The following is a 27,830-nucleotide window of genomic DNA, read 5'->3' as shown; positions in this document are numbered from 1 at the left end:
TCACTTTTGTTGTCATAGGGATGCAGTTCTTTCCACAGAAAATCTTGCCTGCCTTTTTCTCCCTGTTCTTTCTCCTCTTTTTTCTCCCTTTTCTTTCCATTTCTCTCCTTTCTTTCGTCTATCTTTACCAAGATAATTTTCCTTCTAATGACCTTGTTACCCATTCCTTCTTCTACACACTTCTTTCCTGAAATGCTCCTCTGATCAATACTTCCCTTTCAACATCCAGTTTTATCATCCAACTATAGATTCTCTTCCAAAGTCAGTCTTACATTCCAAAATCCATTTATTTCTTTTCTTCCCCCCTTAACTCTCAAGAAACTCTGAGCTAAACAAAATGCATAAAAGCATCTATAATGCCTTCTCTAAGTCTACAGCAAGAGGCTACAAACCAAATGCCATCAGCAGTTAGGCAATATTCTTGACAATCAACAGTGACAAATGCAATGACAATTGATACTTAGCTTCCTTGTAGAAGAACCAATAGGACATAGTAGTTATTGTGACAAATTCAAGAACCCATCCCTTATCTAAGGTAGAGCAATTGCTACCAGCTCTTCTTTATTTTTTAAATATAAGCGGAAAGTCAGGTTTTTTCTTAAAAGAAGAAATAAATCTGAATTTTCATATGAAATATACAACTAGTTTACCTTCTAAATACAATGGGTAGACCTATGTTTTCAACCTTTGATCTATAGCACATATTGAATTATTCTCTAATCGATTCAAACATACATACCTCATCACAAAACCTGGAAGAGTGCTAAACACATTGCAGGCCCTCAATAAAAGTTGATTGATGTTGTAACTGAGTCAATGGACTTATTCACACTCTTCACTTAGGGAGGAATTTCTGGACTGTTTCAGTGCTTGGGTAAGGTTAAGAAATACTACCTTGACTATGATGAAAATAAGGGAGATACAATCACTTTTTTCTTTCTAACCAGTGGTTTTATACTTCATTTGTTATCACCTAAACCCTATGATTATGATAAATTAGCTTTGGTATACTGCACACAAGCTTTAGTGACTTCTTTATTCATGAGTGACTATAGGCCTTTAATCAGTAACCACTGATACTGTATTTTACTGGTCCATATCTTACATGTCACCAATTGGCCAGACTTATTCATTCTTTCCCTGCGAAAACACCACTAAATGTAATGACTTGAATGGTATGCTTAACCTCCGTGATGGAATTATAACATGAGAAAAAAAAAAAAAACATGAAATTTGGAGGCAGACAAACCTGAGTTCAAATCCTAGCTATGACACTTGCTGTATATTCTTAAGCAAGTAATAAACTTCTTGGGAGTCTCATTTTTCTCATCTGTAAAATGGGACAATAAACTCCACTTACAAAGTTGTTATGAAGAGTAAATAAATAATATAAAATGCTTGACAGTTTTCCTGGCCCACAGTGGAGAACACAAAATATTAGTAGCAACTCCCTTTGCTTACTTACTGTGTATCTCAGTTCAGAATGTTTTCTCTTTTTAGCTATAAAGTGGGTCAACTCATATTTACCTAGTATTCATAGTATTTTAACTTCCTACATATAGTACTTGGAAACGCTAAGAAAATTTGCCAGGTTTCAATTATAAAAGTGAGTAGACGGGCAAACTAATATAACAAAAACAATTACACAATTTACAGGTTGGTTCGTTTCCTAGCCATAAAACAATCCAAAGATTCCTTGCTATAAAACAACACTAATACACATTTCTAAAAGTGTTGTAGAGTGAAGGTTTTTAGTACAATAACAAATTTACACCACCGGTAGATAAAAAATTTGTGCATATGTGTGTGTGCACATGGACACACACACACACACACACACACACACACTCCACTGGTGGATAAAGGGTCATCCCTCTAAAAAAGTTAATTTTTTTCCTAAGTATCAGATATATTCATAATTGAAGGTTTAATTTCATGATAGATGCCAAAGAGAAATTTATTCTTACATTCAAAATACATGTATTGAAACTTTGCTTTCAACTTAGATGAAGTAACAAGGACTGAATTTACTCTTCCACCTAAAACAACCAAATCACAGGACAAAATATAAGAAACAACAGTTTTTCAAGACACTCCACATCAAACAAAGGACAGTGATTCCTGAGGGATGGGAAACAAATAAGGTGAGCCCTGCAATTGGCCCATCTTTCTGCCTTGAAAGAGTGTCCCAGGCTGGAGCACAGAAAAGGTGTCGTAGTCTGTTTTGTGTTAACAGAATACCACAAACTGGGTAATTTATTTTATAAAGGAATTCATTTCTCACAGTTCTGGATGCTGGGAAGTCCACGGTGAAGGGCTTGCATATGGTGAAGACTTTTTTGCTGCATCATCCCACAACAGAAGGCAGAAGGGCAGGACAGAATGCATACGGACTTTTTAATGATAAATTCTGTCTTTAAATCGTCTCTTTCCTGTCTTATTTTACTGTAAGAAGTTAAAAGTAGCCATGCACAGCATGGAGGACTTGCTGTTTAGATATTTCTTTCACCAGACATCCTAGTTCATCACTCTTAACTTTCACCTTTTATAAAGCCTTTGGGCACGGACACTGTTCAGCCCAGTTATTTGCCACTTTATAACAAGGGTGGCCTTTGCTCCAGTTTCCAATACCTTGTTCTTCAGTTCCATCTGAAACCTCATCCCTTTACTGTCCATATTTCTTTCATTATTCTGGTCACAACCACCTAAGTAATCTCTAAGAAGTTCCAGACTTTCTCTTGTCTTCTCTGTTTCTGAGCCCTCACCAGGATTGCCCTTAATGCACCATTCACAGCAATCCAAGCTTTTTCTACCTTGCTACACCAAATTCTTCCAGCCTCTATCTATTATCCAGTTCCTAAGCCACTTCCACATTTGTGGGTATTGGTTATAGCAACAGCCCTACTTCTCAGTACCAATTTTCTGTCTTAGTCCATATTATGTTGCTATAACTGAATACCACAGATTAAGCAATTTATAAAGAAAAGAAATTCATTTCTCACAGTTCCGGAAACTAGGAAGTCCAAGGTCAAGAACAGTGCATTTGGTGAGGGCCTTCTTGCTGAGTCATTCCATGGCAGAAGGCAGAAGGGCAAGAGAGCACACAGGGGAAGGGAGCAAAACTCATCCTTTTATCAGGAACTTGCTCCTGCAATAACTAACCCACTCCCATAACAACAACATTAATTCTTTCATGAGGGCAGAGCTAATGCCCTAATCATGACCTAATCATCCTCATGACCTAATCATCCCTTGAAAGTGCCAACTCTCAATATTGTTACATTGGAGATTAAGCTTCTAACACACAAACTTTAGGGAACACATTCTAGTCACAGCAGAGAGGGAACACAGGCAGACCCCCAGAAGACTCCATAAGTAGAAAAAGTGGAGTGCAAAAATATTAGGGCAGCTAGAGTTTGCAAACAGAGTATTAGACAGGAGAGGGCTTCACAGAGAAGGAACGCTGGAAAGTTCTTTAGTCCTCCCCACGTATTCAGCAGAATACTAATATAAGGAATGAATGTAAGGAAACCGTGAAGCCTAGGAAATAACCACCTAAAAGATGAAAGGGAATCAGTATGCAATATGCACACAGTCTGGGAATAGTACCTCTGTATACCTCACACTGGTCCTGCTTCTCTAGTCGAACACATACATAACATATATGAAGAAACTTGTTACAGGGAATTGGCTTATGCAGTTATTAGGGCTGGTTAAGCAGCTTCTGTAAGACTGTGTCTCTGCATCTGATATAGAGTCCATAGGGAAGGGAGTCAGTAAGGGAATGTCAGGAAAAAACTATCACAAGCAAGCTGAAACCCTGTAATCATGAGCTAGAACTCCATGAGGATAGACTGAAATCCATGTCTTTTCTTGTTGCCTCTGACCTTGGTGGAACGGTAGTTTTTTTTCCTTTTTTTTTTTTTTTTTTTTTTTTGAGACAGGCTCTGGTTCTGTCAACCAGGCTAGAGCACAGTGGCACTTATCTCGACTCAGTGCAACCTCCACCTCCCAGACTCAAGACATCCTCCCACCTCAGCCTCCTGAGTAGCTGGGAATACTGGCTCATGCCACCATGCCTGGCTAATTTTTTGTATTTTTTATAGATCAGGGTTTCACCATGTTGCCCATCCTGGAATCAAACTCCTGAGCTCAAGTGGTCTGCCTGCTACAGCCTCCCAAAGTGCTGAGATTACAGGTGTGAGCCACCACGCCTGGCCAGGGCTCTTTTTTATGGAACTAAAAATACATACCTGGCTCATGAGTAAGGAAAAGGTGAAGAAAAATCCAGAGAAGGTAGCGCAGTTGTAGGCTCAGACACTGGTCATGCCACTGAGGTGAGTCAGCTACAAAAGTGCTTCTTTCCTTCCAGTTTCCAAATCATGAAAGATTAGTTCTTGTGATCCACCCCATCTGTAAACACACAAGAAAGGAAAGTCTGTGAAATGTAGTTCAGCCTAGCCAAGTTTTTATATTATAAAGCCATCATATAGACAAAAAAGAAAAAAAAAATAACAGAGCATCAGTGAACTATGAACAACTTTAATTAGCCTTAAATATGTATAACTGGAGTTTCCAAAGTAGAGGAGAGAAGAGTGGGACAGAAAAATTCTAGGGAATAATGGAGAAAAATTTTCAAAATTTGATGAAAATTATAACTCTGAGATCCCAGAAGCTTAATAACCCTTAAACACAGGAAACATAAAATCTCCACACCAAGGCACATAATAATCAAATTGCTAAATTGTTCAAAACTAGTGATAAAGGCAAAAATCTTAAAAGCAGTCAGAGAAAAAAAAATTTTACATACAAGAGACCAAAGATCAATGACAGCAGATTTCTCATTGTTTACAAACAATGTAAACAAGAAAACAGTGGAGCCACAACTTTAAAGTTCAGAGAGGAAGAAAAAAATAGGCCAGGCATGAATGGTGCAAGCCTGTAATCCTAACACTTTGGGAGTCCAGCAGGGAAAGATCACCTCAGCCTGGAGTTTCAGACCAGCCTGGGCAACCAACCTAGCAAGCCCCGTCTCTATTAGAAAACAACAACAACAATTGTCAACATAGAATCCTATACCCAACAAAACCAGTCTTTCAAAAATGAAGGTTAAATAAAAATATTTCAGACATGCAAAAACTTGAAGAATTCATCACCTTCAGACCCACACTACAAAAAATAACAAAGGAAGTTCTGCCAGCAGAAAGAAAATAATACCAGATAAAAATATGGATCTACACAAAAATGAAAAGCACTAGAAATGGTAACTTTTTGGGTAAATTTTTTCCTATTAAACCTCTTTAAAAGATAATTAACCATTTTAAACAAAATAAGAATGATGTAGTACAAAAGTAAAATGTATAACAACACAAAAGGCTGGAAGGAAAGAAGTAGATGTACATGTTTGTCAAGTTCTAATACCGTTTGTAAAGTGGTACAAAATACATGTACTAAACACATCCTACGAACAGGCATTTTTGGGCCCTAGTTACAATGATGAAAACAATCTGCCCCCTCTCCTTGAGGAATTTACCTCCTTCTGTACTCTCCCAGGAAGCTTAATCAGCTTTCACACTGAGCAGAAAAACCGTGCGGTAAGACCTCTTTTTAAAGTGACCTTCTTTTTAATGTTTCAGTTCTATGCTGGCAATGCATTATGGAGCAAATGACATAAAATGCAGCCACTATTTTAATGTTAAAGAAATATGTGCCTGTAGATAAGATATATTGTTCTATACTATCATTAAAGTTCATTCTATGGTCACAAGAAAGGACTGAAGGTTTCACCTCCAGGTCAACTGAGATTACAATCAACATCTAACCAAAAGTCCCCAATTTCATTCACAATGAAGCTTTACAATTAATAATACTCAAGCACATTTTCTAAACTTATTTCAATAAGATTGAAATTACTCCCATTTAAACAGATGTGATTCTAAGAATGTCTATTTTTAGATGGGAGTTGCGTAAGTTGCCAGAAATGGATCTGGCAATGTCAAGGTTATGTCTCACTGAAAAACAGACATACTTTAACCTTTGTGGGGGGAAATATGCTATCCTGCGTCTACCCTGGAGCAGATGGATATGTAAGCATGGATGTAGGGAGAGACTGGCAATGTGTGGGCCTTTTTGCTTCAAGGATCCCACCATGCACATATTTGTCCCTTCCTAAGGGGGTAATATATATAAATCTTGTGGCAGCAAAGGGGTTTTATTTCTGTTGTTTATTCTGTATCCACCTTTCCTGGCCTATTCCACTGTAATCAAGTTGCATAAATTGACCGACACCATTCCAAGAAAAATTTTATTGTAATGAACCAAAGTGACTAGGGCTGTAATGAGATTTCACAAGAGCACAGGATCACAGGAAATGAAAAGGGAAACACCATATATATTCTGTAGAAAAATGTATAATGTTCTAGCAACTGCCCCAACCTCACAACAGAATCAGTCACTTCCAAGCATTCTCATTGTACAACTCCTGCAAAAGGTTTTGAACAATAAACTTCATCTTCTGTGCCATACACTACAGTAAGTGCTTGTGATACATTTTCTGATGCATTCATTACAAAATCCTATGAGGTATAAATTATGATGTCCTTTTCACAGAAGACTGAGACTTAGAGAGGTAAAGTTTTCACAGCTATTAATGGCTAGACAAGAATATGATGCCAGATCTCACTCTTAAGCCTAGACCCTTCCGTTCTATTCAAAGCATAAATAACCCATTGGATCCAGGTATATTCAAATCATACATTGGACCATAAGCCACTACTGCCCCAGAAGTCCACAAGGAAGATAAATTCTCAAGTGTCAGTGGTGAGGGAAAGAAAAATACCATGATCGTAGGTCAAGCTTATGACTGAAACCCCAATGCAGAGCTGTTAGGAAACCTGGGCTGGAACATAAAGCCAAAGATTGGAGGCCTCTGAAGCCAAATCCCTCCCCTAAACCCAACTTAACTCATAGGACCAGCTGGCTCTATGGGAGGTGGGAAACTGAAGAGATGAGAAAGCTCCAAGACACAGGAGATAAAAGGGAGAAAAGAAGGTGGTTAGGTCTGCCCCACTGAACTTCCAGGTATTTGAGAAAAGGGGATAAAAAGTGAGATGCATTTACGTACATGACCTGTCAACATACAATAGCCTTGTCCTCTAGTAAATATGTCCAATCGAATGTCCCAAGAGCTTACCCCCCTGATTAGCAACACTCCATCATGAAAGGAGAGTAAGCAGTTTTTGGGAGAGGTAATTCACCATGGGCCCTGAGGGTGCCTGCATGTTCTTATTGGTTTGCCAAGAATGCAAGGCCCTGACCACATTTTACCTTGGCCTTTTCTCAGAGTTGTGTTTGCAGGGAGCAGCCCTGAGGAATGAGGAAATACCGCCCCCCCAAGACAAGCTTGTTACTGCTTATAATAAAAGCAACAGACTCCACAAGCACAGTGTTCCTCTCCTGTAATACAACCCACTGCATGTGTAGGCATCAATCAAGACCCACCTGTGTTGGACTTGGGTCCAATCCACGGGTCTTAGATTTGTGGGCATAGGAAACCAGCATTAATACTAAGCTCTGGCTACTGCTTTTGCCATGAGTAATAAAGGCCTATTTCTAAAGGAAGAGTCTCAGTTTCAGTACCCATGAAACTGTGGCAAGCTAACCTGTTAGCCTGAAAGTAGGATAAAAATCTCAGACCCTTCACAGTTCTTGACAGCAGGAGGGTAGAATGAAAGGGAAGAAACTTGAATGCAATACTGTCCCTTCCTTGAGACTAGAAGTTACGTGGCATGGCCATGTATCCACATTCCCTCCTAATTAAGATCACCAGTGGGGAGTTACTGTCAGGGAAATTTCCTCGTATTTATTGAGTTAGCTCCGTTTAGTCTTCAACCTCACAGGCCTTGAAATTTTCTTATTCTGATATGCTTTATAAATTACATGTTGGCTTGGTTTAACTCTCCTTTTAGATTCAAAAGCTCTCTGAAAATAAGAAAAACTATTGACTCTTTAACATGTGCATAATTTTTGTTTCTGTTCAATATTATACTCCGTGGATACTCCACATATAATGTGCTAATTGTCAGCATGTTGATCATCATCACTATTAACGTTTTTAACTAAGAGCCTACAAATACAGAGCCCATTCACCCACCTTCCTTACTCTTCTCCCAGGAAAATGGGAGTGTACAAAGCATATGATATTAGGAAACAGGCCTAGGTTATGACTTTCTCTTCTGTGGATCTTCTGATCCATTCTACAGAAACATTGACTCAATAATCATGTATTTTAGACACAGAGATAGCAACTAAATTGTTTTATTCATACCATGCACATTATTAACCACTTGACAACACAGTTGTAGCCAGGAAATGTAATTTTAAACTCTCAGCTACTTAACTCTCATTTAAAGTTGAGATGTGAGAAATACTAGTTATGATCCTCAAAGGACATTCATTCTTTGGGGTTTCTCTTTGTACCTTGTCTCCTGGAAATACCAGTCACCTTGACTCATCACTTGGGAATAGTGATTTCCCATTTCACTAATTCAGTAAAGAGACCCTGGGGTCTTCCCAATTGTGGGAGGGCAGAGGCTGTCCATAGCGAGATTTGGATATCTGCTCAAAATACTAGGCAAACATTCTCTTTACCCTTCAATATGTTCACATTTTCTTACCATTAGATATGCAAGATACAAAGGGCTTGTTTTAGAGTACACACTCAGGAGAAGAAAAGGCTGCCTGGCCTGCTTTTACATAGAGGGCCTTAAGCCTTCATGCAGGCTATGTCGAAGTTCTCTTAGCCTCATGAAATCCAGCACAGTTCAGGAGATTTTACACTTTGGAAGAAAAGCTTTGTAGTAATAATCAGAGTTATTTAAACTGGAATTTTCCTTCTACTTATTGTCTACCAACCAGTCTGGAGTCAGGTTTATCAGTTTGGGTTCGTTGAGGAGCAGACATCAAGATGGGATTTGATGTGCAAGAAATTTATTGGGGGAAATGCCTGTGAAGGACAGAAGAAAGAAAGGTTGAATTCGAAGAATCTTAAACTTCAGCACAAATCTAAGAAAGTTCAGCCAGGCCAATGGAGAGTCCTTGAGCCAGAGTTGCCTGTCAGAGAAGTTCCACATCTCCCAAGAACAGGCCTGCTGTAGCATCTCTGTTGTGCTCAGTCACTTGGCTAGGAATGGCTGATGGAAGTGTGGCCTCAGCAGGATGCAATGCTGAATTCAGAGCATAGCAGCAGGGGCTGTTCATCAGTTATGCCCACTGACGCAGGAAATCTGAGTGGTGCATTATCACATCCACCATGGTAGGCAGCCTAAGGATGGATGAGGACCCAAGTTTCCAACCAGATAACACATCCTCATGACCAGCAGATATAAGAAACAGCTGCATAAAATCCACCATTGCCTTCATTGTGGGCAAACTGCTAGGGATGCTTCCACTACATCACGGTGTTCCCTTTATGAGAGCCCAAGAATAATACCTCCTGTGGCTCAGGGCCTGGCAAAGCTATTCCTCCTGCACAACTGGTATGTTTTCATCCTGTAGACATAAAGATTTTCTAGCTGATTTCCTCTTTGTCTTAACTATCAGAAAGTTAGAACCAGACTTGGGGTTCTACCTTCAGCTTTAGGTGCTTTTCAATTATCATCTTCTCTAATTCCTTTACTCAGCACAACTGTTCTCTGTGAGTGATCTAAAATGCTTTTCTGAATTAAGACAAGAAATAATGGCCAGGCGCGGTGGCTCACGCTTGTAATCCCAGCACTTTGGGAGGCCGAGGCGGGCAGATCACGACGAGGTCAGGAGATCGAGACCACAGTGAAACCCCGTCTCTACTAAAAATACAAAAAAATTAGCTGGGCGTGGTGGCGGGCGCCTGTAGTCCCAGCTACTCGGAGAGGCTGAGGCAGGAGAATGGCGTGAACCCGGGAGGCGGAGCTTGCAGTGAGCCGAGATTGCACCACTGCACTCCAGCCTGGGCGACAGAGCAAGACTCCGTCTCAAAAAAAAAAAAGAAATAATTACCTTAACCTAGGCTGGTACCATTTAGAACTAAAAATGCTACATTTTAACTGCTTCAGTTTATTCTTTTTATGATAACTTTACACACAGGCCAAATTCTTTCATTCTAAACTAGTGCTATCTAATAGAAATAGAGCATGAGCCACATGTAATTTTAAGTCTTTAGTAGCTACATTAAAAAGGTAAAAAGAAATAGGTGAAATTAAGACAATTTAAGTCTTTGGAAGCCTACTGTATATTTTCTACTTACATCACATCCCAATTTAAATCAGCTATACTGCAAGTACTCAATGGTCACATGTGGCTAGTGGTTTCTGTCCTGGACACTGCAGGTCTAAACACAAAGACTATGAATCATGAGAGTTAGAAAAGCCTTAAGAACCACAACTGTATCTGATCTGTTTTCATATTGGCTTTGATTAAAGATTTCTGAGCTCCTGGGGGTTTCTTTTTTTCTTTCTTTTTTTTTTTTTCTCACTACTGAAGGTTTCTGATGCAAATGCTAAATCTAAGAAAAGTGAGTTCTCCTGACAGGGGTAATGACCATGAAACCCTAAGATTTCTGGAATTTTTCTTTTAATTTCTCTATGTTTGTAATTTTTTCTTCACTGGATCACCTTCGGCTTCTTCTGAGAAATAAAGTAATATAAAATACTCATGTACATCTACTAAGAAAGAAAGGAAACAGAGATGCATTATCTAGATTAAAAATTATTTAGAAATTAAGAGTGTTAGAGTATTAACGTAGGGCACAAAATTGAACTAATAAAATTACTTTAAAGCACACTTATTTAGATATTTTGATGCTCCTTGTTTTGGAGCCAGCTCTAAACTTTACACCTCAATTTGGGATAAGAAGAGTGTTTTCCATTTGAATCAGGGCTGGAAGGCCACAAATGTGGTTAGATTTCTGAGAGTTAAGAATTTGATTTTTTTTTCAGGCATTAACCTACAAAAGCCTCCATTTCCACATCTGGTGCATAGAGTAATGCTTACCTTATAAAATAGCTATGAAGAGTAATAATGTTATATATAAGCTTTGTAACAGGCAAATAGTAAGTACTAAATAAATGGCACTTATCATCATTGTTAATTACAAAAGACTGTCAAATCCAGGTATTCTTAACCTGGGGTCTGCAGATCCTTGGCTCATGGATAAAACCGCAGGGGTGGAGATCCCTAAAATTGGATGGGGAAAGATTACATCTGCATTTTCATTAACCTGTAAGCAAAATTTACCATTTCTTTCCATTATGAATAAAGGCAACATCATAGTATTAGAAGGACCTGTCACTTTGCACCAATAGAAGTCACACATACTTTCATATTAAATTTCTGATGTTACAGACATCACAAAATATCTTACATTTATCAGCTTTTTGAAATTATAGTATTAGACTTAATCTTGCTAGATCTTATTAGTGTATTAATAAAGAAATACATGTTATTAATGTATTTTTTTATTTCAATATAATTGGTTTCCTTTGTAATCCTATGTACTTTGTGAACTTAAAACTTAACTTCTCATTATTCTGAGAAGGGATTCAGCAGCTTCACAGGATTGCCACGGCACACCCAAAAAAGTTAAGAATTCCTAAATTTTAGTCTATCTTTTTGCTTCCAGAAAGCCAATCAAGTTTGACAATTGAACACACCTGCCTGAGTGAGCCAGTTCCCAAAGTCTCGGGTTTATTTTTCTGTGCGTGACTTAATAGGAAGATATTACGGTCTGGTACATGACTCCATCAATTAACCTATTTGCTGAGCTCACCTTCAGCTTATACCTGGCATCTTTCCTGAATTGTGTTGGGCCTTCTGAGGCACACAAAATGAGCTGACAAGCTGATTTTCTGGTACGTTCTGTTCACACACACCTGGCCCCCACTCGATGTCAGGCCCATGATGAAGCTGGGCAGTGATTCTCAAGCCTGTTCCCAGACCAGCAGGCAGGATCAGCGTCAGCTTATGAGAATTGCAGATTTTCAGGTCACATCCTAGACCTCCTGAAACAGAAACTCTGGGGTCTATCAGTGTTTTCTCAAGCCCTCCATCGACACACGCTTGAGACTGAGATCCACCGTGCTAGGGAATCGGAAGTCCGTCCAATCCTGGAAAGAGAGGCTCCCATCTCTAGCATTGGTTGAGACTAACACCGCTCCTGCAACTGGAGTTGAAATTTCAATGCAGGTAGGGCAGAGGGGCGGCCAATGAGTTGAAAGCCGGAGCAAGGGGACTTCTTTTGTTCCTGCACCCCGATTTTACTTACATTACCCGGGGCCTCGAGGGTGACTGATAGAGATTAGCCCTGAGCGTCGGCCCCTCGGCGCCGCCACTGCACAGCGAGAGAAGGGGAGTCAAGAGAGACGCTTGAGTCCCTTGACTGTCCTCCCCTACGAGCTCTCCGGGAAGAGAGCCCCAGACCTGCGAACTCTGGGCCGCTCTGCGGCCGCTTGAACACTTCGCGGGTCTTCCGCCCCGCGCTAGAGGGCGCACTCCATGACGGGAATTGCGGTCTCGGCCGCCCTCGGCCTCAGGCTTTCCGGGCTCTGCTGCCTCCGGAAAACTACAAGTCCCAGGATGCTCGGCGCGGGCGGGTCACGTGGGAGGGGCCGCGGGTGCGGCTAAATAGTCTCCATCGGCCATTTTGTGGGAGAAGCCGCAGCGCCGCCTCTTCTCTCGCGTCCTCGCATCCGCCGCCGCCGCCTCTTCCTCCGCCTCCTCCTTCGCCTCTTCCTGCCTCCTCCCGGCTTCCGCCGCCGCCACTCCAGCCTAATCCCAACCCCAGGGCGAAGCGTTTTCTTATTTATTTCCGTTTTCTCGCCACTACAGCTTCCTGACAAGGTGATCCGGGCGGGCCCCGCAGGAATTTTATCCCCTCACCGGCCTCACACTAGTATCGCATGTCCACTATCCAGAATCTCCAATCTTTCGGTAAGATCCCGTCGCCGTCGCCTCTCTTCCTTGCCCTGCGCGCCTCTCGGCCTGTTGCCCGCCTGGACCACCGCCCCTAGGGGCCCCCTTTCTGCCCTCCCCGCACCCCTAGTGGGGCTTTGTCTCGGCGCCCAGAAAATGGCGACAGGGCCCATGGCGACCCCCTCCCCGAGGACAGCGCCGGACTCCGAGCCCTCCTCTCGGAGCCCGGGCCACGGGCCCTGCGCCACCCCCTGCCCCGTCCTTGACCCGGCTCTCGCCTCTGCTTCTGCCCCTTGAAACCTTGGCGACCCTATTTCGTGGACTCCTAGATCGGCCCTGCTACTTGCAAAGGGTATGCCCGGCCAGGGGAATTAGGGATCGGCGCCCTTTCTCTGGCAGCTCCTGGGGGCACTTAGGGAAAGATGCGGATGCAGGCCTCTGATTTGTCACAGGCCCGTGGTTCAGTCTTCTCTGCTTGCGTAGCAATTTGTAAAATTACGCCTCTTGATATATATGTAATCTACTTTTTTTTTTGGCAAGGCACAGTTACGGTTAAATGACTAAGGTGGGCGTATTCGAGTGTTTATGTTTTCATCAGAATGTAATCGAGATGACGCACATTTTTATAGCGGCTACAATATTAAGGTTTTCTAAATCTCCTTTTTCTCATTAGAGGACCATATTTAACGATAACATTATTTATCTATAACAGCGTTTTTCTACAATGGATATAGCTGTTCAAATGTTTCTCTTTTTGTGAGAGTACCTTGGGGGTTTTATTAATACTCCACCCGCATCTCCATTCCTACCGGCAAAAACAGCAAAGGCACTAGAACCTTCATTGATGACTCTCTGGATTGGTAGTATAATGTATTTTTGGGAAGTAGTTCTTAAAAAATATTTTTCTACTTTGGATTTTTTTTTTTTTTTTTTTTAATCCATTCGCAGACCCCTTTGCTGATGCAACTAAGGGTGACGACTTACTCCCGGCAGGGACTGAGGATTACATTCATATAAGAATCCAGCAACGGAACGGCAGAAAGACACTGACTACTGTTCAGGGCATTGCAGATGATTATGACAAAAAGAAACTTGTGAAAGCTTTCAAAAAGGTAAAGGGATTAGGTAGAAAAGATTAGAATTACTGGTGCACACCTCTGAACTGGATTATGATTCACACCTTTATATCAGCGTGGATGAAAATGACTAGACCAAGAAAGTTGTTCTCATTTTTGTAATTAACCTGTAAATATTTAGTTATTCTCCCAGTGTGGTCTCTCATTTTAAAAGAAGATTCGCGTTGCTTTCAAATAAATTTAAATGAAATATTTAGTTCTTGATGTTACACATAAAATCATTTCCTGGTTTACAAATTAATTTGGAAGGATTGTGGATTATAGAAGACAAAATCTGTTTCTCTAAATATGATCTAGCTTACTGAAATGGTTAATTCTGTTCATATGGTGAAATAAAACCTCATAGTAGTTGACTAAATTTTGTTGTATATTTATGCACTTTTCCAGAAATTTGCCTGTAATGGTACTGTGATTGAACATCCTGAATACGGAGAGGTTATTCAGCTTCAAGGTGACCAAAGAAAAAACATCTGCCAGTTTCTCTTGGAGGTGAGTGATTGGGTGCTTTATGTGTAACCTTGAGATTGCTTTTAAAATTGTATTTAAAGGCAACATGATTTGTTTTCTGCTAAGTAAAAAATCATACGAATGAAGGAAATTAGGTGAAGTAAAGACATGGTACGTATTTGGAAAGCAAAGACCTTTATCTGGTTTATTTTGTCATTACAGTATTCTGATCATTTCTGTATATACACACACAGGATATTTCTGGGCATGTAAAGTATTCAAATATGTGTTGAATTGTTGGCTATCAGCAGTGCATGCCACAGACAACAGTGTTGCAGTAAGCTGTTGATAGTGATTCTTTTTAATTACTCTTCCATGTTTTCTTAATGAATTTTTATATTTCTCAAGAGTTATTTTGCTAAATTAGATTTTATTTTACAGGTTGGCATTGTCAAGGAGGAACAGCTTAAGGTTCATGGATTCTAAAATGAACCTAAATACGTGGAGAATTTCTTGAATAGTTTTGTTCTCTAAACCCGGTTTGGCTGCCTTGTGAAATGATTCCCTGCAGTAAACGGACTTTTCATTTATTTAATCATTCAAACTTCCATTCACATCTGCATGATTACAGAAAACATGGTGTATGTAGACTAGTAACACATAAGAAAATTGCAGTAAGATGGTAACAAAACCTCATATTGTCTTTACATGTTTCCAATGGAAAATGTTTTGAGTGTTTATTGTTCAGTTTATTATGTTTCACTTGATTAAATTTTTTGTTGTTGCATTAAACCATGTACGTTGCAGCTTAACAATAAAAAAAAATCTATGAATCTTTGTGAGCAATTATGCTCCCAAGTCTAAGCAAGTAAAATATACATATTTTGTCTTTCTTAATTGGAGTTCTCATTCTGCAAATATTCCTTCTGATTAGCTTCAGCTGTTACACCCAGCGCTTAGAGGAGAACCTTTGTCATATGTAGCTTGTGTTTCTCATCTACTGATTTAAGAATAGAAGCAGGAGTAGAAATTCAGCCAGAGCCACTATTCATGGCAAAGCAAGTAAAAGTTGTCAAAGAATTGATCAGATTGTAGTATTAAATGTTGTTAAAGAGTATGAAGTTTAACAGTATTAGCACATAGAGTTCTTTTCTGTGTTCTTATCAGTTGTTACTGAGTTGCCAACAGAAGTCTATCCTTAAGTACCAGATACTGTAATAGTCTTGTGACATAAAGTATATTTAGTCACAGGCACTTCCCTGCAAGTATAGGTTGATGGTATCACTGCCTTACAGATGGAAAACATTGGGCCTCAGGTTAATTTCCCAAGAGTGCTAGAAAGTGACAGGGTGTCAGCTCAGAGATTCCAGCCAGGAAATTTCTTTCACTACATCATGATTTTGGTATGTGTTTCACCAAAGTGAACCAGAGCCACAGATGACAATGACCAGGCGTGATAGTTTTGTAAGAACCACCAGCCACGGTGTCTCATACCTATAATCCCAGCACTTTGGGAGGCCAAGGCGGGCAGATCACTTGAGGCTGGGAGTTTGAGACCAGCCAGGCCAACATGGTGAAACCCCATGTCTACTAAAAATGCAAAAAATTAGCCGGTGCGCACCTGTAGTCCCAGCTGCTTGAGGCTGAGGCACCAGAATCTTTTGAAACTGGAAGGTGGAGGTTGCAGTGAGCCAAGGTGGCACCACTGCTCTCCAACCTGGGCAATAGAGCAAGCCTCTGTCTCTTAAAAATACATATAATTTGCAGTTCTTAAGGGATTTCTGCAGCTCATCTTCTTGAGTTCCAGGCTCCTTTCTATTAAGTAGTACTTACTTGGTTGTACGAGCCATGCCACTAAAATCATTTAGCCGATGCAAAGAAAAATCTACAAGGGCAAACTTTTTAGTTTACTACAGTTGGATAAGGATGGTATGGAAAAAGTCTTATTTTGGGGCCAGTGAGCCCTAATGAGCCCTTGCCTATATTTTGGTGATACTATTTTTGGGAAAACAAAATCAGCCCCCACAAAGTTTGCCTCTTAAAGACACTAATAATAGGTTTGTTATTTTCTCACCTCATCCTTCCTCCAGTACAGTAAGACAGACTATTAAGAGGTATACACCAGAATATAGACCCAAATTTGATAAGCACATTTCTGGAAAACATCAATATAGTTTGATGGAGAAGATCAAGAAGTTTGGGAGAATTTTCCAAGTTATTAAGAACCTCCTACTTTTTCTTCTGTAATATTTTATAATAGCACCCTGTTGAGGGGTGCTATGGAAATAGTAAAGCAGAAATTTATATTAACAGCCAGATTCAAGTGCTGCCTAAATAGATACATCTGCTGAGAGCTGAGCTAGTGCCAAGAAAAGAATTAGATGGGAAAGAAAGCACTCCTCATCCTGGGACCCGTAGACAAGCTCTGTAGTAATCACTTCCTTTGTCAGTCCAAAGTGGGTGGGATTAAAAGGCTTAAGGAAAACTTCCCTCTGGATTTCGTGAAGATCACCTTTCCTGATTCTGTTCCCTTCAGCCTATGAGTTCCAGCACCTGATTGGACTTTGAACTTGTGGGGCAGTCCCAATCTTTAGAGTAAGAAAGAAACTAGGAGGCATTGTGTAACTGTGGAGGAAAGACAACATGTCTTAGAGATGGAGCAAACTGGCAGTAGCCAAACTGGATATCTGTCTGTGTCTTCCATGTTGGAAGGTCTTGATCTGCAGTTTCTTTAGTGGTTTATACTTCAGGGTGCACAATGCATAATACCAAGTAGAAGACAAATAGGTTTATCCCTTGACTTTTAAACTTGGAGACACCATTAGGAAGTTAAGACCTTTGGTTGAATCATAGCCTGGAGTAAAGTGCTGCCAGCAGCAATGTCCTCTACCTTTCAGTCCTGGCTCTCCTGAGGCCGAGGAAACCCCATGGAAGCAGTCTGATCAACCTGCTTAGGAACTTGAGTAACATGAACTGCTCTCTTAACCATTCCAGAAATGGGGTGGCTCTGATCATATGGAAGGGACAGTTCTAGTTCCAGTCATGATGGCAGTTAACCAAAATAACTTGAGAAATATGGAGTGGTAATGCAGGCTTCTGTGTGCCATGTGTATGCCACCAGCCTGGCTCCACCTAATGGAATGGGTAATGACAGCTTGGGAAAAGGCAACCTCATTCGACCACCTCCACACACCAATTGCACTGGGTTTCTGAGGACTCCCCTTACCAAGCCAAAGGTCCATTTGGGAGAGAAACAAAGGCATGATCCTGTACTAAATCAAGGGAGTCCTCAATTGTGGACTGTGATCACTTGACAAGCAAGAGGTAGCCAGGTGACATTGTGCTTGTCTGGGATCAAAGGGCCAAGGGAATCAGCTAGAATTAAGCAGGAGCAAAATTATATAAGGAGGCCTCAGCATTGAACACTCTTCACATAGTCATGTAGGCACTTAACTCCTTTTTATCTGGATAATGGAAACATGGAAAAAAAAAACCATAAGTCAGAGGAATAGGCTATATTTCCTCCCTCCTGGAAAACCATTCAGAGTGGAATTAATACTGATGAGGGAATGCCAGACTCCTCCAGTGTTCCTTACCCAGCATTATTGTGTTAGATGATTTTAGGGATTCTCTGAGCTACATAGGAGAACTTAAAATGGCAATTTAAGGCTGGGCACTGTGGCTCATGCCTGTAATCCCAGCTACTCGGGAGGCTGAGGCAGGAGAATCACTTGAACCCAGGAGGCAGAGGTTGGGGTGAGCCGAGATTGTGCCATTGCACTCCAGCCTGGGCAACAAGAGTGAAACTCCGTCTCAAAAAAAAAACAGAACTGAAATGGCAATTTAAACTCAGCATCGGCTTGTGAGGATGCCATCGTGGGTCAGGTGGCTTACCTGGTAAGTCATCAGTCTGATTTTGAACCCACCACGGGTAGCAGTAGATCTGCGCTGGTATATAGATAGCTCTGCACCTGTGAACTGAGGGCCCGATGCTGCATGATGCTGGATCTAGGTGCCTTCATCTCAAACTAGTGAACAGCCTGCAGACATTTTTCATGCAAAAAGTAATGACATATGGATAGGCACCATTCATTCAAGGCACAAAAGAAGTTTAAAGCCCCCACAGGGAATCTAATTGATCTCAGGCCTCATGCTCAGGCCTCAACTGCAGCTCCCTGTTCTAGCCTAGAGGGTTTTGAAGGGCCTCAGGTCTATAGAATCATCCAGAAGGAGGCTAGCTTTAACCCCAGAGTTTGTCTCCATGTGACCTTTACCCATTCTTACCAGGACCCCAGACCCCAGACCCCACCTCCTGAGTCCACTGGCAAGGAACAACATACTGTCTGGAGAGTGGAGATAGAACTTTTAAAAAATGTTTTTATTTTTATTTTTTATTTATTCATTTGTTTATTTTTGAGATGGAGTTTCACTCTTGTTGCCCAGGCTGGAGTGCAATAGCACGATCTCAGCTCACCACAACCTCCCCTTCCCGGGTTCAAGTGATTCTCCTGCCTCAGCCTCCCGAATAGCTGGGATTACAGGCATGCGCCACCACGCCCAGCTAATTTTGTATTTTTAGTAGAGATGGGGTTTCTCCATGTTGGTCAGTCTGGTCTCGAATCCCGACCTCAGGTGATTCGCCTGCGTTGGCCTCCCAAAGTGCTGGGATTTCAGGCGTGAGCCACAGCGCCCAGCCATAAATTGCCGTTTTAAGTTCTCCTATGTAGCTCAGAGAATCCCTAAAGTCATCTAACACTAACATTTTTAGTAGAGACTGGGTTTCTCCATGTTGGTCAGGCTGGTCTTGAATCCCAACCTCAGGTGATCCGCCCACCTCTGCCTCCCAAAGTACTGGGATTACAAGCGTGAGCCACGACACCTGGCATTTTTATTTTTAAATTTATTTTTCCCTTTTATTTTTAGTTGACATGTAATATACATGTTTGTGGGATACAAAGTGATATTGCGATACATGTACACAATATAAAATCAAATCAGGGTGATTAGCATATCCATCACTTCAGACATTTATCATTTCCTTGTATTGTATTTTAAATCCTCTTTTCTAGGTTATCCATGTCAGCCATGACAAATTCTGTGGGGAAGACGTCACTAGACAAGGATTTGGTAGAAGGTATAATTCCTTGAAGTAAGAAAAGGCCAACCTGGGCGCCGTGGCTCACGCCTGTAATCCCAGCATTTTGGGAGGCTGAAGCAGGTGGATCACCTGAGGTCAGGAGTTCCAGACCAGCCTGGCCACCATGGTGAAACACCATCTCTATTAAAAATACAAAAATTAGCCAGGTGTGGTGGCACACTCGGGAAGCTGGGGCAAGCAAATCCATTAAACCAGGGAGGCGGAGGTTGCAGTGAGCCGAGATCACATCACTGTACCCAGCCTGGGCGACAGAGCAAGACTCTGTCTCAAAATTAAAGTTAAAAAAAAAAAGAAAAAAGGCCCACCCCCACCCACTCCCTGGTCATAAACATCCACTCTTAGTGCATCACTGCCATTGACTTGTTAAAAAACGCAGAAAAGCTTAGCCCAATACTAGAATCAGGAAGAATAGTAAATGAGTGGCCAGACACACTGAATGGGAACCAGTAACAGCTCACTCGGTAGATGAAGTATGTTGAAATGAAATATAGTGTACCCGGTGAATGATGCTATTACAGAAGAAATTGAAGGGGATGGATTCCTGTAAGTATGCAGTCCTTTATCACCCCCTTGTGGCCACTTAAACAACTGGAAGGCTCCTAGCAGTTTACATACATTATGAAGGTTTAAGTTGCAGTCATCATTAAAGCACCAGCTGACAGGTTTGATTTTGTCATCACTCAAATGGGATCCAGAAATTAATCTAGCCAATCATTTATTACAATTTATATAAATCAATTGCCATTTTTCTTTACCTGGGAGAGACAACAATGTTTTCATGGTCTTGCTCTGGGGATATATAAAGTACCTCAGCTACTATCTACCACGGTGCTGTTAGAAGGAATTTAATTTAAATGTAAACAGAGACTTCTGTTTACAGCCTCCAGGGAATGAATGATTAAGCTAGAAAACAATCAAGACTCCTAAATTGTCACTTGTTGAGAAACACAATCTGGAATTTGGATACACACACCCTAAATATTCAGTGCTCTCAATCTAAACCACTGTCTTAGGCCAATACAGAAGTTAATGTGCCTTTCACTTACAAGGTTGCCTAAAGGCTTTTGTCTGGGAAAAGTAGTGACAGGATTCTTTAAAACCCCTTAATGCCACAATACATGATGCCATTCCAGCAGACCTGAAGAACCCAGAACAGGACTCATTTGGAAAACTAATCATTAGAAACCTACTCACTTGCAGATCGTCTGGCAGATCTCACCTGCACAGGTAGGGGAGGGCTAATCTCACCTGCACAGGTAGGGGAGAGCTCAGTAGTAACCTGGAAATGGTGCTGTAGGGATTTGGTCCCACAGGAATCAACAGCAGCATCACCAGATGGGCCTCAGGTTAGAGATCCCCACAAGAGGTGTTAAGAGGTATAGCTTAGGAAACTATCTCTTTAACAACAGATCCTTTGGGCCTTTTTACATTTTTATCAAGCATTGCCCCTCATTTTCTCACTTCTCTACCATTAATAATAAAAATAGCTAATTCCTTTTCAACACTTACATTGTAGGTCCTGCTCTGAGAATGCTACATGCATCAGCTCATATAATTCTCTTCACAGACATCATGACCCAGCATAGATTCCCTGGCCTACCATCACAATCACACCCCTTGCAAATATCATCTCCCCTTGATCCTTTCTACTTTTTTTTTAAATTCACTTGACAACACCCCAATCCAATCCTTGTTCAACCTAACTATCTGACTGCGCCACAACAGCACATAACACCTGGAGATAGCTTGGTGGGGGGGCGGGGGGGATGATGGCTTTTCTTTCTTCCTTTCCCTTTACCAGACTCCCCTCCATCCTCCACTGAGCAAGGTGAAGGCTTTGTCTTATCCATCATTGAGATATTTGGCCGTCTTCATTTTCCACCTCCAAATCTACTCTTTGGAGGCAATGTTGCTTACTCTGTCTTCTTTCGTGTACAAGGCATGAAGTACACTTGCTCCACCCATCAAAACAAACCCCTCCATTTGTGTCCTGGGTACTATCTCCTCTTCTCCATAAAATACCACTGTAATTACCTCCTTTCTTCTGAATCATCAATTTCTTCCTCTCTACTGGATCATTTTCATCAGATGGAAACATTATCTAGTACTGCCCGTCTTTCAAATAGAAGAAAAGAAAACCATTGATCTCACATTCCCTTCAGCAAACAAAGAAAGAGCCTGCTTCTTTACCCCCAAACTCTTTCCCCAGTCGGCCTCATCTAAGTAAATGGCACTGCCATCCATAGAATTGCTCAAACTTAAAACTTTATCTTTGAATCTTCCCTTCCTTTACTGCCTTTACCCCATCCGATCTAATGGGGTCTTATTGTTTCTACTTGCAAAATGTATCATACCCATCCTTTCCCTTACCCCCAACTTCTGACTAGTACACCTGACAAGCACAATTGTTTTGCACCCGGATTACTACAGTAGCTCTCCAGCTGGTCTTCTTGCATCCATTCACAACACAGAAGCCTGAGGATTCTCCAAAATTCAAGTGAGATTATGTCAGTTCTCTGCATGAAAACTTCTAAAGGCTTCTCATTACACTTAACATTACCTCCAAACATATTACAATGGTTTACAGGATGCCACATCACCTGTTCCCTGCCTACCCCTTGTTCTTGCCATCTACTCTCTGACTCTCCACTACACGACCAGACCCACTGGTCTTCAACCTTAAAGCATTTACACTCCATGTTCAGTTGGTCCAGAATACTCTGTCCTGCTCTCCATCTCCCTTCTTGTCCCTCAATTTCAGTTCAAACCTCATCTGAAGAAAGCCATCTCTGACCACCCAATCTAAATAAGCCCCTCACCACCCATCCCTAAGACAGCACCCTGTATTTTGTTTTCTTTATAATACTTAACTTTATTTAACAACATCTTGCTCATTGTTTTGCTAGTTTACCTTGCATCTCCCTACCACTAACATGTAAGGCATACAAGAGATACTTGTAGGAGATGCTGTCAGTGCCTCACCCATATCCCTTGGCACTCACCTTTCCCACACATGTGCCCTGGATGCTACAACTGCAAGCATCTGTGTCCAACTGCAAGCATTGCTTGAGGGCATTCCCTGGCCCCAGGAGCATGCAAGGGATGGAAATACTTGAGACTGGGGCAGGATGTAAATGCCAAGGAGTTAACACCTGCCCCCTGCCCCCTGCACCCCTCACACTAGCAACCTCCAATCAGTGGCAGGTGGAAATCGCTATATAAATATCCCAGCTCACTTACCCTCAGGTAAGAAAAGCATGAAAGCATGGTCTATACTGACTCCCAGGATTTCCCAGCAAGACTGGACCTCAGGCCGGGCGCGGTGGCTCAAGCCTGTAATCCCAGCACTTTGGGAGGCCGAGGCGGGCGGATCACGAGGTCAGGAGATCGAGACCATCCTGGCTAACACGGTGAAACCCTGTCTCTACTAAAAATACAAAAAATTAGCCGGGCGTGTTGGCGGGCGCCTGTAGTCCCAGCTCCTCGGGAGGCTGAGGCAGGAGAATGGCCTGAACCCGGGAGGCGGAGCTTGCAGTGAGCCGAGATCGCGCCACTGCACTCCAGCCTGGGTGACACAGCAAGACTCCGTCTCAAAAAAAAAAAAAAAAAAAAAAAAAAAGACTGGACCTCAGTTGCCGATAACGATAACCTGTCAATAAAGTACCATTTATTGGCTCCCTTCCCTTCCCTTCTCTGTCTCATTTTCCCATACCTCCACCTATGCTTTCTGAGATCACCTCCCAAATAAACTACCAGCACTTACATCCTTATCATAGCCTTCTGGGGGAACCCAACTTAAGATATCTTTGTAACTCCCACCCCAGTTTAGATCAGGGTCTGAAATACAATAGGTGCTCAATAAATATTTGTTGAACAAATGAGTAAATCTCCCTCCCCGTGACTACCACTCACCCTTTGGGAAATTCCAGACTTATCTATTATACATAACGTATCTGTGGGTCGTTTTCCATTTTGAAGATATTTGGAGCCTGTGTATCTCTGAGATGGGAAGAGAATAGATATTTGAAATAGGATTGCTTGAAAATAATTATTTCTGGTAAGCCATTTCCTTACTCTTTCTTTCATGCTTCCCTCCCTTAGTAGGGGAAGAAGACGGGAGTTCAGTTCCAGGAGAAAGGAAGCTGGAAAAATGAATGCCTGGCAGGGACGTATTCTACCAGGGCCTTGGAAAGACTTTGGTTCTAGGCCCCTTTGCCCTTTGCCGACATTTTCCTAGCGGCCTAGCTTGCCCAGATGCTGGCTGATACTTAGTTATCTTCTTATCACATCATTCTACATATGAAAGAAGTATCCATGGGGAAAAAGATGGATTATTTAGTTGAAGGTATTAGGAAATTTGGCTCAATAAAGAAAAATTGGGTCCCTACTCAATCCACAAACACTAGTGGATTACAGATGGATTAAAGACCTAATTGTGAAAGGCAAAACTATAAAGGTAATCAAAGAAACCCAGAAAGATATGTTGTGACTGGGACAAAAAATAAGGGTTTTTAATTGGTCAAATAAGCTGGGTGCAGTGGCTCACACCTGTAATCCCAGTACTTTGGAAGGCAGAGGCAAGAAGATGGCTTATAGCCAGGAGTTCTAGGCCAGCCTGGGCAACAAAGCAAGACCTCATCTCTATAAAAAATTTTAAAAATTAGCCAAGCATAGTGGCACACACCTGTAGTCCCAGCTATCGGGAAGCTGAGGCAGGAGGATTACTTGAGCCCAGAGGTTTGAAACTGCAGTAAACTATTATCACACCATTATATTCCAGTCTGGGTGACAGAGTGAGACCCTGTCTCTGAAAAAATAATATGATAAAATATACGTAACATACAATTTATCATCTTGACGTTTTTATTGCATGTCACTCCTTTATTATACTAAACTAACAAAAAAATATAGTACAGTTATTCTGAAAAAGAATGCTGGGACCACGTGACAGGGCAAAGCAACTAGAACACGATTAAGAAATCAGGCACAGTGAAAGACACATTTGGACATGCTCAAGAGGCATTTCACTGCCACAAAACAAGGCAGGGGAGGGATTCTAAAATATACAGCAAAATGCACTTCTACCCTCAGAAGCCAAAGGCATATCCCGTGTTGGTGTGAGGAATGGCTTACTTTCTGATGACCATACATGGACTAACTATTTCAACTGCCACTAGAAACCCCAAAGTGGTTGTGTGTATGTGTATGTGTGTGTGTGTGTATATGTATATATATAGTGTGTATATATGTATATATATAGTGTGTGTATATATATGTGTATATATAGTGTGTATATATGTGTATATATAGTGTGTATATATATCCACATACAAATATATGCATACACATATACATATATAGACAAAATTTAAGTTTATGTGTTGAATTATGTGTTGTTTATGTGTTGCATTTACTTTTACAAACATATATATACACATGTGTTGCACTTATATATAATATCTATATTTTATATAGATAAAAATCATATATATCTATATTTATATAGAGATATTATATATAAAAAAATTGTAAATGCAACACATAAACTTAATTGAGGATTGATCCCAACCTTCTAAAGCCAGCTTCTCTGGCGTCAGGGAGGAAATAGTTGATTTTTTTTTAACATTACTATGTAGGTTACATTTATCTTCCACTGAAATGACTAACCCCACCACCCAAGTCAGTGACCTAACCACAGAAGGGCACAGGACTGGCTCCTGGGGTCAAATAGGCGCTCTTGCTTCATTGCTTCTTGCTTCTTCATTGGTCATGCCTTAGCATGGTTCCTCCCTCTCCCCTTCTCAAGCTGGTCCCTAGTAAACATAGCCCTGGCAAAACCCAGAGTTACTACCACTGAACTCTCTTGGCTAAGAGAAACCTTCCCTCAGTGTGGACTGAGAACCCATGCCCCAGAGGTACTATTCCAACCCAGCTGTATGAAGGGAGTGGGTGTAGGAGATAACAATGGCTGAAAGGAAAATGGAAGCCACTAGTCCCCCATCTGCGGCTACAACTTAAGATGACTACGGCTGGGCACGGTGGCTCATGGCTGTAATCCCAGCACTTTGGGAGGCTGAGATGGGTGGATCACCTGAGGTCAGGAGCTTGAGACCAGCCTGGCCAACATGGTGAAACCTCATCTCTACTAAAAATACAAAATTAGCTAGGCATGGTGGCATATTCCTACTGTCCCAGCTACTCGGGAAACCGAAGCGGGAGGATCAGTTGAACCTGGGAGGCAGAGGTTGCAGTCAGCTGAGACTGTGACACTGCACTCCAGCCTGGCTGACAGAGCGAGACTCTGTCTCAAAAAAAAAAAAAAAAAAAAAAAGACTACGAAGTGGTCAGTGTGACATATGCAGAAGTGCGGAGGAAGGGATGGGCAGAGAGGGCATTCCTTGGGACAGTAATCTGTCTGCTGGCCTTTATTTCTTGACCTTGCTCCCAACAGCCATACCTTCCATGGCTTTATGCACAGTCTCTTCATTTCCCCCAGGAACCACATGGGCTTGGTGGGCTTCAAGTTCTTGTCCAATCTATAGACAATGGGAATACCAGTTGGCAGGTCCAGCTCCATGAAGCCTCTTCAGAGACACCCTCCAGATGCTCGACAATGCCCCAAAGGCTGTTGCCATCAGCTGCAATCAGCACCCATTTCCCCTCCTCGATCTAGGAAACTATTTCTTCTTTCCGAAAGGGCAGAGCTATGGCAGTAGTGCCCTTCAGACTTTCACAGGAGGGTAGCTGATCATTCTCACTGGTGTTGTCTTAGACGGGATGGTTGGGCTCCATCAGAGGTGATGAGACATCATAGGAGCACCTCCAGATCTTTACCGAGGCCTCATGCTTGGCAGCAGCTTCTGCTTTATTAAGGCCAATTAGAACCCCATAGTGGCACTCATTCCAAGTCCTCATTACAGGCATCCACATCTGGTCAATGGCATCCAGCACTGTGCAGAGGGTCCAAATGGCTTTTTCTTCCACTGCCCAAGCCACCACGCCTCACAGAAAAGTATCAGGCTGATCAACCCAGATCCATCTAGGCCACTGCCACAAGGTCTTTTTAAACAGCTTTATTGAGATATAATTCACCTAGCAAAAAATTCAGCTATTTAAAGTGTACAGTCCAGTGTGGTTTTAGTATATTCCCAAGGTTGTACAACATCACTACAATCAGTTGTGGAATATTTTCATCACCCCCCAAAAAAACATTGTACCCATTAGCAGTCATTCCTCATTCACGTGTTTTCTTCTAGTAATGTATAGTTTTAGGTCTTACATTTAAGTCTTTGGTCCAGTCTCAATTAACTTCTGTGTATTGGTATAAGGTAGGAATCCAAATTCATGCTTGTACATGTAGATAACCAGTTATTCCAGCACCATTTGTTAAAAAGACTAGTCTTGGCCGGGCGCGGTGGCTCATGCTTGTAATCCCAGCACTTTGGGAGGCCGAGGCGGGCGGATCACGAGGTCAGGAGGTCGAGACCACAGTGAAACCCCGTCTCTACTAAAAATACAAAAAAAAAAAAATTAGCCGGGCGTGGTGGCGGGCGCCTGTAGTCCCAGCTACTCGGAGAGGCTGAGGCAGGAGAATGGCGTGAACCCGGGAGGTGGAGCTTGCAGTGAGCCGAGATCGGGCCACTGCACTCCATCCTGGGTGACAGAGCAAGACTCCATCTCAAAAAAAAAAAAAAAAAAAAAAAAAAAAGACTAGTCTTTCGCCCATTGGATCATCCTGGCACCCTTATTGAAAATCAATTGGCCGTAGATGAGAGTTTATTTCTGGACTTGCAATTCTATTCCATTGATCTGTTTATGTATCTTTATGCCAAAACCACACTCTTAATTACTGCAACTTTGTACTGAGTTTGAAATTGGGAATGTGAATCCTCTAACTTTGTTCTTTTCCAGGATTGTTTTGGCTTGTCAATGTCTCTTCCAGTTCAGCTAGTTACAAAGTATCATTTTGCCTCTCATCTGAGGCTGTGTCCTGTACATAGGTTTTTCTCAGGAACTTTGTCGGGAGGTCTTGAATCAGGGGTGACTGAATGCCCCAGCCATGTTCCCAGCTCATGGTATCCCAATCTCATCTTTATACCAACACTATAAACTACCTAGCCCCACTATGTCACTCAACCTGGCTC

At 41.7% G+C, this 27,830-nt stretch overlaps 1 protein-coding gene, 1 long non-coding RNA gene and 1 pseudogene across 5 annotated transcripts in view; 1 reads left to right on the top strand and 2 right to left on the bottom strand.

Moving 5' to 3' along the window:
• Positions 1–27,830, bottom strand: part of LOC129484218 (uncharacterized) — a 258,163-nt gene that overhangs the window by 103,888 nt on the left and 126,445 nt on the right. For all 4 annotated transcript variants that reach the window (XR_010114194.1, XR_010114192.1, XR_010114193.1 and 1 more), the window contains exon 4: positions 4,254–4,413. This is a non-coding gene — a long non-coding RNA (uncharacterized lncRNA). The remainder of the gene's footprint in view (positions 1–4,253; positions 4,414–27,830) is intronic.
• Positions 12,649–15,406, top strand: EIF1B (eukaryotic translation initiation factor 1B). Its single transcript, XM_055281863.2, has 4 exons — positions 12,649–12,963; positions 13,894–14,057; positions 14,469–14,570; positions 14,970–15,406. Exons 1-4 carry the CDS (start codon positions 12,933–12,935, stop codon positions 15,012–15,014), a joined length of 342 nt encoding a protein of 113 aa, XP_055137838.1. The 5' UTR covers positions 12,649–12,932; the 3' UTR covers positions 15,015–15,406.
• Positions 23,942–27,198, bottom strand: LOC129484205 (phosphoglycerate mutase 1-like; annotated as a pseudogene).

The sequence above is a fragment of the Symphalangus syndactylus genome, chromosome 1, assembly GCF_028878055.3.
Source record: "Symphalangus syndactylus isolate Jambi chromosome 1, NHGRI_mSymSyn1-v2.1_pri, whole genome shotgun sequence".
Taxonomy (NCBI): Eukaryota; Metazoa; Chordata; class Mammalia; order Primates; family Hylobatidae; genus Symphalangus; species Symphalangus syndactylus.
The sequence above is the reverse complement of the archived record's forward strand: the minus strand, read 5'-3'. Positions and strand labels throughout refer to the sequence as shown.